Raw genomic sequence first — 13,396 nt, 5'->3', positions numbered from 1 at the left:
TTTAGAGACAAAGCTCACATGTGGAGATCCTTTTTGCAACTGTGTTGTAAGCTTTGAAGCAGCTGACAAAACTGAGTACTTGAGTTCACTTTCCTGAAGTACCCATTAGTCACTGCAGATGGCACGTGTTTGGAGACGTGTGAAGGCTGCGGCTTTGTTTAAAACCGTTATTTGACCCTTTTGTAAAAGTGAAATGGGCATTTTCTTTAGCAGTGTGATCCCTTATGGTCAGCTGTCCCCTCACTTAGTAATGATGTTTGATTGTATTAGAGATATTGATATCTGTTGAGGAGATTTCATTGTAAAATAAACAAATGGAGCCTTTTCCAAGGCACACTTCAAACCCTGGCACTGCTGGAAAACCTACTCTCCAGCATCTCATGAATAGGGTTGAAGAGGCTCATTTCATCATTGGTTCGAATAAGTAACTTGAAGTAGCCTGTTTGAGACTTGAAAGAACATCTGCTCCTCCTGCTGAGTCGTGTATGTTGCAGAGCAGATAATCTGTTTGCCAGGCTAACACAAACGAGCTTTTAAAAATAAAATAACAAAACAGTGTCCTTCTGTGTGCTGTTTATGACACTTAAAAAAAAAATCAATCCCTGTAGGAGTGATTCACAAGCCTGGAACTTTTCTAAAGTGTTACGGGCTCTCAGCGGAGTCTCTTTTAGTATTTTAAATGTGAACACCAAATTGTAATGAGATTGAGATCTGATTTGGCCAAAACCAAAAACCAGTCTGGTCTGGAGCCTGTACTTTCAAGACTTAAGAGTGTGTATCAAAATGACTTTGACGAGACTTGTTAGCTCAGTAAAGAACATAAGGTGTAATCTTCTTGCCGGGGCTACCACCGTACCGGTTTATGTAGAAGTGAGTGGATCAGTCTGTAACTATGCGTCCCAGTCCCTTTCCAAGCTCTCTGATCCAATGAAAACTCCCTGGCAGGCAAGGATGCCCAAAGCCACCCTCCATGCAATTCAAGCACCAGTTCCACTGTTCCTTCAGGATTTATCCCATAATGAAAGGATTTATCCCAAACGTAATTGTGCAGCCTTCAGCCCTGGCGTACATCCAGTCCTGGAGAGACAGTACTTCTACAGGCCCTGGAGAGGCTGCCCACCTCAGTCTGGATACCAGACAGCTGTGTGTTTGTCACTTCTGACACTCCAAAGCGTGTTTGTGGGGGAAAAGATGAGACAACACAGCGAGGCTTTGTTCCTGCTCTTCCCCTCGTTGCTGCGGATGCTAATCCACCACTGCCAAAGCTGGAACCATTAGAGCGTCAGTCACATGGAGAGTGGGAATAATGTCCCTCTGATGTATTTAAGTGAGGTGCCTCTCCTCTTGGCACCTTTCCAGCACACACCTGTGCTTCCTCCTGCACCTGCGCCTCATGACAGAAATAATGAGAGCTCTTCTCCTCATGCGGGTCCCTCCTCCAGGCATATGCAGAAGGGAAGAGACGTGCCACAGAGCTAATTTAAAAACAAAGAGCTTGATCGAGTGTGGCTGTATAACCGTCTCCTTTCTAACCACAGTATTCGAATCCTTTGCTTTTGCTCCATTTGATTTTTCCCTGACACCCACTTTTTTTCTGTGCATAAGCAGAACTGAGTAAGGCCACGGGTGAGCGCTGCAAACAGCCCACCTGTGGATATTATTTTAAATCAGTGTTAAGAGGAATTTGGTGGATTTGTGAATAAAACACAAAGCATTACAGAAAACTAGCTAGGAGTGGAGACAGTGCAACCTGGCACTAAGGAGGGTGTGGAAGTAAATCTTCTCAGTTGCTTTTGTCTTCCCTGTATGGCTGTGTCCCTCTCCATTGAACTGGGTGTTCACCTTTTGCCCTGATTTTTTTGTACAAGAGATTTGCTTAGAATTGTAGTGCAGGATAATAGTGTTTCATTTTCAAAGTTGTATATTATGGTAACAGTTTTGTGAGCTGTGTGATCAGCGAGAAGCCAAGAACACCTTTTACTTCACATTTTGAAACTTTCCTGCTTTTATTAATGTTGGTCTTTTATTCACAAACATCTGTCTGATCTGTTTGGCTAGAAAGTGTCCCCCAAAATAACATGTGCATTATAAGGTCATCAGATTTTCAAAAAAATGCATCTTGAATCTTGGTGTCTCAGTTGTGATCTTGCCAGTTTCACATACCAACATCCTCGGTCTCTCTTTGACTTGTGGACAGTTGCTTTTTAAGCTCTGATACAGTACGTAATGTTTAAAAAGAGCTCCTTGTAGGAACTATTCACCCAGAAAACTCAAAAGACTGAATATTTATTTTTTAACAGTTTGCATTGTGCTTTTCTGTCATTCAACTATCAGGTGCTGCAGAAGCAGCACAGAATTGAAAACGGCATGACTTAAGTACAGTAATAGTATGCGCACTCCAAGAGATAGCAGCCTGCTAGCATCCCAAAGACTCAGAGAATCTGAGGGCAATTCTGCAGGTGCACATGTGGGAACAGGAACTGGGTATGTGTTGTGGATCTATTGCAGCTTCATTTTGTGACATTAGGCAAGTCCTTTTGCCCCATGTGCTTCTCTTTTCCTGTCTGTAAAATGGGGATTTTAGGCTCTTTTCTGGCTGTGAAGATTAATTTATTAGCACACTTCTAGATTCCTAAATGAATGGCTCTATAATTAATACTTCGATCAAATTATACAGGAAGGTGATACTGTATTTTCAGTACTATCACACAATTAACAAGGTGCCTTGGATTTTATTTATTGCTATTCCTCCAAACTGATTGTGGGGACTGTTCTCCTGCTCTGGTATGGCAATTTCTGCCTCCTTTTTCTGTGGGCTTGTGGCTAATCTCAAATTCTGCTGTCTTGCCCCACATTTCCAATGAGATGTACGTTGCCTTTTTGTGTTTTCTTGTCCTCATGCAGATTTTGTTTTGCAAATAAAAATGCTCCAGGAATAAAATGATGCTTATTTTAATGAACTTTTATTTCCACTGTATCAAGAAAATATATTCTGAGAGCATCGTGCACATGATCGCCTCCTGCATTAAGCTTGCTGCCTCAGCCAACTCATCTTGATTTGACAGGAGGGAGGATGCACTTCAGATGCAGCTGATACTGTTTTGCAGTCTCATTTTCTAACCATCCCTTTCCTTTCTATCAATGCGCCAACGCCTAAGTGCTGTAATAACTGAGTGTTTGGATTATGTTTAGTGCAGTCACAGGAAGTCAGACCTGAAACATTCCATTAAAACTGGAAGAACTTTAATTGTCATCATGGCTCTTAAAGCTTGTGGTGTGGAGAATACATCAGCAAGCACTGATAAATAAAGCTTTCTGCTTGGGTCACCCTGATGAGGACGAATGTCCAGTTTCTCTTTGAACCAGTGCTTAAAAACGCACTAGCCCTCAGCAGAAGCTGTTCTCCCTGCAGTCAGAAAACAGCAGTATTATTCATCTTTAACCGTTTTGTTTTGTATTCTGTAGGATCCAATGAAGCTTCATCTCTTGCCATAGAAATGGAGACCTAGGAGTTTGCAAAGGCAGTGGCACAAAGCTCACTTGGACAGGTCAGCATTTTATTATCAGGTTACTCGAAGTCGGGGGGGAAGAAGGGATCTAACCTGAACTAAGTGGGATATACTCATTCTATGAGGTGGCCAGCCAGCTCCATTTTTGTGAGGTAGGGTGATAATGCCTTGTAAAGATGCTAAGAGTGTCTCTCTTAAACCTTAAACAGAAGAAGTTGGGCGCAGGACAGTGGAGGATGGGGATTTGTGGTTTGGGATTTCACAGGGATTTCTTACTTTCCTAAATTATCTTCCAAGGAAGCACTAGATGGTGGTGAACTCTGAGTTTGGTGCACAGGTTGAAAAGTACATTCTTCCTTGGTTTTCAGAGATCTGAAAACCCTGTAACCCAAGTAACTGCAGATGTTCAGATTAATCAGTTATATAGGGCTGATGTTTCCAGTGGGTTACACAGTACCAAAGAGAGCTTAAAGGCATGCAGCTTTGGGAAAGGATCCAAGGCTTGTCAATTGCTTGGTGGAACATGGCATGCAACATGTTTCTGTCACATACCCACATCTCTTCCCAGCTTTCTGAAAGAACAAAGATGTGTTTTGTGAATCTGAGAAGGGGCTGAACAGCAGGAGAAGGCTGGAAAGAGTCGTGGCATGTGCGTATTTTTTCCATGCAGTTAGGACTAAGAATAATTTAGAGTACTCTGGGCAGTAATCACTCTCTCAACTGGCTTTCTTTCACCTGCAGACCTGGGTGCAACAGCAGCAGGTGATGTGGGCAGGAGATGCCTGGTCCAGCCCTATATTAAGGAGATCTCTCTATCATCTTACTTCCAATCTGGCTTTCTGGAATGAGCTACTGAGAAAAGCAGTGGGTTTCCTTTCCATATGCACGAAGTAAAATAGCGTTCAACCCAGTGTAAAGAATAAAGTAGAATTGCTTTGACAGAAAAGTGCTTAGAGTCACAGATTATTTTGTCTTTAAATTTCAGCTTCCTTCTCAAGAGCTCCTGTCTCCTCTTTGCACGGACTTCAGCATTGAATATTAGAAAGCATATGGATCTTCAGGATAAAAAATCATCATGAAGTATTATTGGATTGAATCCTCACATTCTAGAATGATCGTCCCATACCTGCCGTGCAGATGTGTCAAGGCTTTATGAGTTTGTTTTATAAGTTATTGACTGAGCGGGCAGTTGTACAGAGAGTGCTTCAGGCCAGGCTTCCTTGGGCCAGCCTCTGATTTTATATATATATATTTTTTTAACTAGAGTAGTGAGAAGTGTACGTGTCAATGCATTACCACAAACATCAGGCACTGTAGGACTCAAAACCGGAATATTTCTTGGAGAGCTGGTTACTTGAGCCTGATTCTTCAACCTTTACCTGCAGCGAGTGGTATTTACCTAGGTGAGTAATTATAAGCCAATAGCCCAGTGGAGTAGATTTGACTCAATGAAAGGCAGGTTTGCTAAATCAGGTATTAAAATCATAGTGCGCACGTGCATGCGATGTATATATTTGGTAACAGGCATATATCTACATGGTGATACTGGTACATAGAATACCTACTCACATTGTCAGAATCATGTTTACAGACTATGCCAAGACTCTTGATGCTTTTGTTTAGAAACGCGTGACCTGGACAAAGTTCTCCATGTTTAATGGCCTTAAAGCACAATCCTTGGAGCAAGGACCTAATATTTTAAGGGAAATTTTATGCAATGTAGCGATTTTGCATTACTTTCTAGGCCTGGTGTGTGGGAGTTAGCTTGCACAACTGGTAGGGTACATTCTCCTCTTCTCTCTTGCTGGGATCAGCATTTGCTAATGGTTTTTAATCTTCTTTTCAGTTCTATAAACATTAATCTACAGGCAGGTAAATTGGAAGTTTGCACTGACTGTTTAGCTCCAGCTGCTATGCTCAAAGACTAGCCTAGTAAAGGAGGATTTGGTGGTGTATTGCTGAAGACACAGCAGCCAATATTTTAATAGCACAGTCTTCTGGCTGATTAAATGTATTGACTGGCATGTGGAAGATTTTCACTGTAAATTGTGGTTAGCTTCTGTCTGCTTTGCTGCACAGTGTTATACCTGCTTTTTGCAATCAAAGCAAAATATAGAATTTGATAGCAGGTAGTAGGCCGGAGAGTTGCCTTTCTGATTTGTGTGCGCCTTATGGGCTGAGTTTTCTCTAGTCACCAGAAGGATCATGGCTTAGTAACTTCACCATGCAGGTCAGAACTAAATGTTTTTGCATAATGCTGATGTATAGAAAATACTAGACCTTAGGATCTGTCATTACACTCCTTATAGACCATTTTATATATAGTTTTTCTTTTCCTGTAGTATCAGGTATTTCTTTCTTGCTAACAGTGCTTAAATTTCAGCTGGGTGTCAGGAGATAAACATCTATCTGTGTTCCATGACAAAGGACTTGGTTACTCAATAGACTTTTCCCACTAAGATTTCTCTGTTGCTTCTACCAGTGGAGATTGCTCTACAGTAGTAGGAACAACAGTAGGAAATCATAAAGGAAAGCACCTGGTGCAGATAATGTTCCTACTCTAAACTGCCGTCCCTAACAGGAGGAGTCACCTACTTGATACAAATCACCGCCTTTAATAAAAGTGTGTTATTCTGGTCTTTAATTTCTGTACTCGAGTGCTGGAGTTGGCCCTGAACCTCTGGCCTTTTGCAGAATACACTGCTGCAAACAGCTTGGAGACTAGAGTAGGAGGGATTGTCTAATGCACCCAGATCTGAAGAAATAAAATCTTCATTCTTCTCTTCATTCTTGTTTAAAGAATATTAACAATCTTTTCTTTGTATGCTCTTACTGATGAGAGCTCCACGCTTCTTTTGTGGCTGTTCTGTTATCAAGTCTTGGTTACTATGGGAGTTTTTTTTCTTAAAATAACTAAGTCTGCTTTTTTTTTTAACATTAGTCAGTTTCCCAAGGCTTGCTTCTTTCATTAGGTGATCTTCTGCCAAGTATAAGGAAAGATGTCAGAGAAAGTAAGGAAGTTACCTTATCTCTTGCGTGCAAAAAAAAAGTGGGGGGGATTAAAAGGAGGATTTGCTAAGGCAGGGCTGGAAACAAAATGTCCTTGAGGGCCTGTCATTTGTGCCTTGGAAAACCTTCCTCCCATAAAATCTAGTATATAAAAACATGAAGGCAATGCAGCTGCTTCCTGCTTCCTTCCTTGTCTATCAGCTTGAATGCATCTGTCAGAACAGAAAGATCAGAGCTGGAACTAGAGCCACACGGAGCTGTGGGAGGTTTCTAGGTAGGTTCTTGCATCTTTCTATGTTGTTTCTGTTTACAGCCATGTAATTCTTTTATTTCTTGCCAAAGCCGGCTGTAAAATGGTAGCAGAAGAGCACCTACCAGGAGCTGTAAAAGCCTCTGCAGTGTACTGCTTGGCTGTAGCTCTGACCTTCTCCTGGTAGCTGGCATCAAGCTGTGTTCCCTGTTGTGGTTATTAAAATGGCAGGTCTCCAGGGATTATGCAGCTATCCGGTTCCTAACAGAGGAGAGTGTGAAATATTTTCAGGTTTTTTAAAAGGCAGCTTTGAGATTTCCTACCATCATTTACATGTTCCAATTAAATGAAATATTTGGGAACCAGATAAGGCTGCTGATTCGCCTTTTTAAGGCTACCTTACCTAGCTATGACCAGCTCCTAGCCAAGTAGAAATTAATAGCTTTTTGGAAGTTTGGAACGTACTTATTCCAGTGGCTGACAGTGTTAGACTGTTGTAAAAAAAGATTCAAAACTAAATGCACAGGGAATAAAATAAATGTTAACATTTCAATCAGCGTGAAGCAGGACAGAACTGCAGTGCAAAACAGAGGTATCTAAATAACAACATAAGTAAGTTTTCAATCTCTTTGCTTTGCCTAGAGGAGAAATCATTTTCTGTTGTCTGCAGATTTAACCTGTGTATGGTGTACCCCAAGCAACAGACTGGAGTCAAGTGAATACTCTGCAGTCCAGGATAGGAACTAAATACAGAAACTTGAACATCATTTTGTTAAAAAAATGCAGTTTTTGGAGACATTCTGGACACAGATGAACAGCCTGGTACTTTGGGGAAACCTGACATCTCAAAATACCTCTGTGGAGAATTGTTTGCTTTGCAGCATTATTGCAATGAGTTGAGGTAGCTTTAAGTTGAGGATGTTGCATTAAGCAGAATGTAACTTAGTCCTTGCATTTTTCACCTTTAGAAAGGATTGTCAACTTGAAATCCAATGTGGGTAAAATTGTTCGCTAGGTTGGACTCCACACCTGATGCTTGTAGTTTTACAGTTGGTTTCCTATTTAGTTCTTACAGTGGTTTTTCTCTTCACTGTTATTGTAGGAAAGTCACACGTTTCATCCCAGGAAATGCACTCTGCCCAGGGTGCTCTGAAAGTCATTAGGTAAATCCACTGGAAGAGCACAGAGAATGGTACTTTAACCTGTGTTCTAGGTAGCAAAAGTAGATAAATATTGAGCTGGGATTGACTTTTCCATGTGGTGTGGTAGCCCTTAAATGTAAAGGGATGACACAACATTTCTCTTTCACTGGGCATTTCATATGCTGGGCATATTTTCAATGCTGCATCACATTTTGTAAGGGGCCAGCAGCTTGAAGTCTAAAGATAATAAGCATCTGTAAACTGAGTCTTGCATGGAAAAGAGGAATTGGGTTTAGTGGTTGTCTGGAATCTAGTCCTTCTCGCCTTTCTTCAAACCGCATAGTTTTAATCTTTAAAGGCTGCAGAATGAAGCTCAGGAACCCGTACAGTTTATCCATACATCAAGCACATTGTCTGAGGCAGCACTGCAAGCTTCTGCCCCCACCCTGAAGGCATGATAGTCTACATCTAAGCCCTGGTCTCTTTCTCAGAGTGCCAACCTAATTGCTAGTTAGTGCCATTTATGGTGGCTTTTGTGTTGTGAATGCAGGAAACAAACTAAGGCTGCTCTGTTCTAGTCATGTAATCCACTAAACAGCCACCCAAGCTTAATTTTTAGTCGCAACCAACCTGAACTATTTTCAGGTAGGTGACCTGAATATCAACAGCTCATATGAAATCTCTTTGGAAATGTTGTAAAGTTCAGCATTTCTTGTTAACTTAAATCAGGGTGTCAAAACATGGGAATTCATCTCCCATGAAGAGCACTTTCTTTTCTGCCATCTGCTGCAGGTGAGGCTGATGCATTGCTTGTGGTGTAGCAGGTCTTCTCCCCCTCCTAAAAGAGAGCCAGGACTTTCCCAGGAAAAAGTTAATGTATGGGGCGGGGGAATGCTGTGGGTAGACTTTACTGTGATGTCAACCATTCCATCAAATTGCCCATCTCCTTTGACTAATGGTCCAGACCAGTCCTCTACTGGCAGTTGTCCCTAGTTTGTATTTCATGTACTTTGCTAAGAAGCAGGTAAGACATCACACTGATGTCTGCATAGGTGGCATTGTGACAAGTCCTACCTTTGCCAGTGAATGAAGAACCAGGGCTTTTGTAAGCATCGCCACGCTGCAAGTCATTTGTAAGTTTAGCCTCTATAGCTGATTCGATATGTGACTGATGATTTTGGAGTAGAATAGGTTGTTCCTTTGAACAGGAAGGGAGTACTGTACATTTTTAATAGGCCATACTTGTTGCATGTATGTGTTGTAATCAGTAAGAACTGGGAAGCTTTCTATTAGCATGATGGGGAGATGAATGTTTATTTACCAGAAATGCATAGAGTTGGGAATTGGCAAACTGATATGTTCTAATTTGGGGGGTGGGGCAGGGAGGGTGTTGCACTCTGGCACAGGCTGAAAGCACAATTTTGGACCAATAACAGGACTAGACGCATAAAGTTTGTCACCCGGTATGAATGTAATGTGTTGGGAGAGACTTCTTTTGTATCTACCCATGGAAGAGAGAGGTTAAGATACTAAAGATGTTGTCAGGGAGCAACTGGCTTCAGGAAAGCTGTTCCGCCAGCACAATGGACCTGCCGTTTGCACGAGTGGCTTGTTCGCAGAGAAGTTGAGAGAGAGCAGTTGGCAGGTTAAGAAAGCACTGCTGACCACACTTCCTAAGCCCGAGTCGACAACTGTTATGCAGGTTCTGTGTTTTCTTTTCAATGATGTCTGTGGTGAAACGGTTCCAGTACTTGAACACGTCTTGCTTTGTTCAGTGTTTTCTGGTTCTGTGGGCAGGTGTTCTGCTGCAGAATATTTACGAAAATAAACTCTTGTTTTGAAACCATCAATTAGAGCATTTGCACAGCAGAGTTGCTTTTTTCATTAAAACTAATGACCTGTCAGCAGCTGGGAGGGTGGCAACTACTTCAGGGAAGTGGCATCCCATGAGCCCTTTTCCTAATCACTTTCCCTTCTAGTCATCCCTTTGTTTCACTTTTTGGTAATTAACAAGCCACCAAGATTGTAGCCATCATTCATGTACGCATTGTCATTGTTCCCATCATGGTTCTTTTGTTCGGCTTTGGGGCTGTACCGTCTGATTCTCAGCAAGTAACTTAGAATTGATCATGTTTCAACTAGTTGCAATTTTTCTTTTAGGTACAAAAAAGGTGAGTGGATTTAGAGTGGACTCTTGCAGTGTGTAGTCTGTTTTAAGTAAGCTCAATCAATTATTTGTCAGTATATAGCCCTTGTCATTCAGATTCAGCTTCCTGTCCAGGGCAGAAAAATCCAATTTTCTTAACGTCTTTTTAAATCTCAGAGCTTTTTAAAAATAAAAAAGAGGAGATTTGGCTTTGATTTGGATGCAAAGCTGGTGAAATCAAATACAGGCATACCTCGGAGATATTGCAGGTTCGGTTCCAGACCACCGCAATAAAGCGAGTCACACGAATTTTTTGTTTTCCCAGTGCATATAAAAGTTATGTTTACACTATACTGTAGTCTATTAAGTGTGCAATAGCATTATGTCTAAAAAAACAACGTACATACCTTAATTAAAAAACACTTTATTGCTAAAAAATGCGAAGTGAGCAAATGCTGTTGGAAAAATGGCCCCGATAGACTTGCTCGACGCAGGGTTGCCACAAACCTTCAATTTGTAAAAAACGCAATATCTGCGAAGCGCAATAAAGCGAAGCGCAATAAAACAAGGTATGCCTGTACAGTGAAATCAGACTTTGCTTACATTTCAGATCAGAAGACTACAAAATCTGTATACGTACAAAAATGTAGTTGCTCTGTATCAGGATTAAGGTTCGGAGCAGCACTTCAAGGAGCAGATGGGGTTGTGTTGCAGTTCCTTGAAGGAGAAAGGGATCATGTTTTCTCCTATATTGAGTTGTGCTTCAGAAAATGCTTTCTTGCACTGGATATTCGTATCAGTTGGCCCATGTAATGCACAAGTGACTTCACTAGATAAATGAGGTGATGTTGCTGGGATGTCCTAGGAAGAATGCAAGAGGCAAGAATTCTTGTGGGTAATATTTTCTATTAGACCAACTGCATGGTCAGGATAGACCCAGGCACGTTTTTCTCAAGCCTCAGGAAGGGTACTATGATACCCAAAAGCTTGCCTCTGTCTATTCCAACCAGGCAGTTGGTCTAAAAAAGCTGTTACCTACAAGAATTCTTGGCTTTCACCTTTGCTTAATAGAAAAACTTGTGGGACTTGATGTTTATTTGGAGCCACAACCCAAACCAGTAGACAGCCTACTTCATGCTTTCCAAAATGCAAAGACCAGTGGATCTTGCAGAAGGTGCATCTGTTATTACATTGCCCTTTCTTCCTTGGCATTGATGTTTTGCAAGCCCCAGTGCTGTTCACATGTTTGGAGAGTGTATCAATTATGCAGGTTCACGTTATTGCTATTAAAAACCACCTTAGTGGATGCAGACAGCATTTCTTACCCTTGAGGAAGAGACAGACTTTAATGACTAAGCGCTTGGTCATACATTAATGTTATTCCAGAATAAGTTACCTGTGAATTTTAAAGCACAGCGTCTCTGCCAAAGTAACTGCATAAATGGACGCTTCTGGAATTAGCATGTCTGCACTTCCGATTTTTCTTATACCTAAGGCTTGTATATATAAGCTCTTCCTGACCAACTCTGAGTTGGTCTTTAAGCAGGGAGTTTCTACCATAACTTCCCTTCTGCCACTGACACAGAGGAGGCAAGAACCTGTTCGCGTGTAAATTTAATGCATCTTTCCTTTGAGACTTAATCCATAGATCATTCAGTCATGGGCAATGCCTGTTCACATCTGTAAGTGATTTTAAAAGGGCCCTTCATAAATAAAGACTTTAAAATTCTGTGTTTATTGCTAATCCTGAGACACCTTCAGTGTCACACTTCATTCTTCATTAATTTTTCCATTTAATATTTCATTCTGCTTCAAAGTCAGCTTGATTCATTTTATTCCAGGCTGCTCCTCTGTGTTGAGTTTGGTAGGAAGAGTTACAGAAATATTTGTAACTGATTTGGTAAAAGCTTCATTGGTGGATGGAACAAATGGTATTTTCCAAAGACCAGGTCAGAGTATTTTAGCTTGTCCGTTAGAGATTAACAACCAGTGCAGATAACTTTCCCTTCATACAGTAGACTGGCATAGTTGGTATTGGGCAGTGACTTTTATACAGAACTCTTAATTGGTTTAAATGAGTTGTACCAATAGCCCCATCAATTTTTTTTTTTTTTTTTTTTTTTTTTTAAAAGTATGACCCTATGCTAGTATTTACAAGGGTATTTTCATTTGAATCTCCAAGATATCTACAGTGTTCAGCAACACTAGCCTGCATGGTGTTTTATGCTCACTCTCACACCTTAAGTTCTAAACATTTTCCAAGGAACTGAAGAGTCTGAGAGCATTTAGGATGTTTAATGCAGGTAACGGAGTTTATTAATGTTGCTGGCATTGGCTTTTAATGTCAAATGGATTTCTACAAAAACTTTTGTCTATAAAATGCTCATTTTTATTGTTGGACAAATATTTTTCTCTTGATTTGATGTATAAATCCTGTGCATACCTTTCAATAGTACTTTCAAGGAGTTTATATGGTTTGAATACTATATTTATGCTTTGTCTTTTTTACTGAAGAAACCTGCATGGTTTATACTGTACTGCAGAAGAGAACTACATTAAAACTGGTTTTGGCTAATTTTTATTATGCTGGTGGCTGATGATTTATCTTAAGTTAGCCTCAACACTTGATAGGGAAGAGGTTGTACTGTTGCAGGCCTGAAGGAGCTTTAGCAAATGGTTGTCTGGGGACAGGGAAGTGTGTCCATAAAATCTTGTGCAGAAGGGGTTATGAATTTCTTTGTATAAGCCACAGGAGTGACCTGAATTCCTACCTTGTTGATGTGTTACCTACCCCAGTTTCAAGCTTGTCAGAAAAGGCTTTGCATCCCAACTTGTTGCCCAAAGGCACAAAGATATGGAACAGGCTATGATCAAGAGTGCACCAAAAGTGCTTTGTTTTCAGTGTTAAGAATATTGTTAATGATTCTAAGAATGACACTAAAGTGACATATGAGTTTTACAAACAGACAATGCAACCATCTCATACTTTAAAAAATTCCCTTTTCAGCTTAAAGTTGTGTTTACATTGTCTTCCAAAAAACTTGTAGTGAGACAAGATCCTGTGTCTAAAATATTACATATGGCCAGGGGACTTATGAAATAAATATTTAGAGTAGTAAGTACTTGGATCCCATTACTGGTCATAAAAGTCTGAATAGTAAGGAAAATAAACCCTGTTGGACAGTGCTAAGTACCAGAAACTGTTTATCTCTTCTGCCAGTTTTCCTCCTCTTTAAAGTGGCTTCAGTAATACTGCGTCATGCGCCAGACTTTTAACAGGGCATGACTGCTAAGTATTGTGTAGATGTATAGAGTTTTTACTGGCTTCAGCATTTCCATC

At 40.7% G+C, this 13,396-nt stretch overlaps 1 protein-coding gene across 4 annotated transcripts in view; it reads left to right on the top strand.

Annotated features, from left to right (window-relative positions):
* Nucleotides 1-8,794, top strand: part of ZDHHC15 (zinc finger DHHC-type containing 15) — a 29,769-nt gene extending 20,975 nt beyond the window's left edge. Inside the window, exons 11-13 of one of the 4 annotated variants that reach the window (XR_002102124.1) lie at nucleotides 3,466-3,548; nucleotides 4,495-4,912; nucleotides 7,439-8,794. Coding sequence is in view for 1 of the 4 variants with exons in the window: in XM_019540373.1 (XP_019395918.1) it covers nucleotides 3,466-3,509 (44 nt within the window). In the remaining 3 variants the exon portion in view is untranslated. Of the gene's footprint in view, nucleotides 1-3,465; nucleotides 3,549-4,494 lie in introns of all 4 variants that reach the window. The other 3 variants (XR_002102122.1, XR_002102123.1, XM_019540373.1) reach the window with 3 other exon arrangements.
* The last annotated feature ends 4,602 nt before the right edge of the window (nucleotides 8,795-13,396 follow it).

This window comes from Crocodylus porosus, unplaced genomic scaffold, assembly GCF_001723895.1.
Source record: "Crocodylus porosus isolate Cpor-Errol unplaced genomic scaffold, CroPor_comp1, whole genome shotgun sequence".
In the NCBI taxonomy this organism is placed as follows: Eukaryota; Metazoa; Chordata; order Crocodylia; family Crocodylidae; genus Crocodylus; species Crocodylus porosus.
The sequence above is the reverse complement of the archived record's forward strand: the minus strand, read 5'-3'. Positions and strand labels throughout refer to the sequence as shown.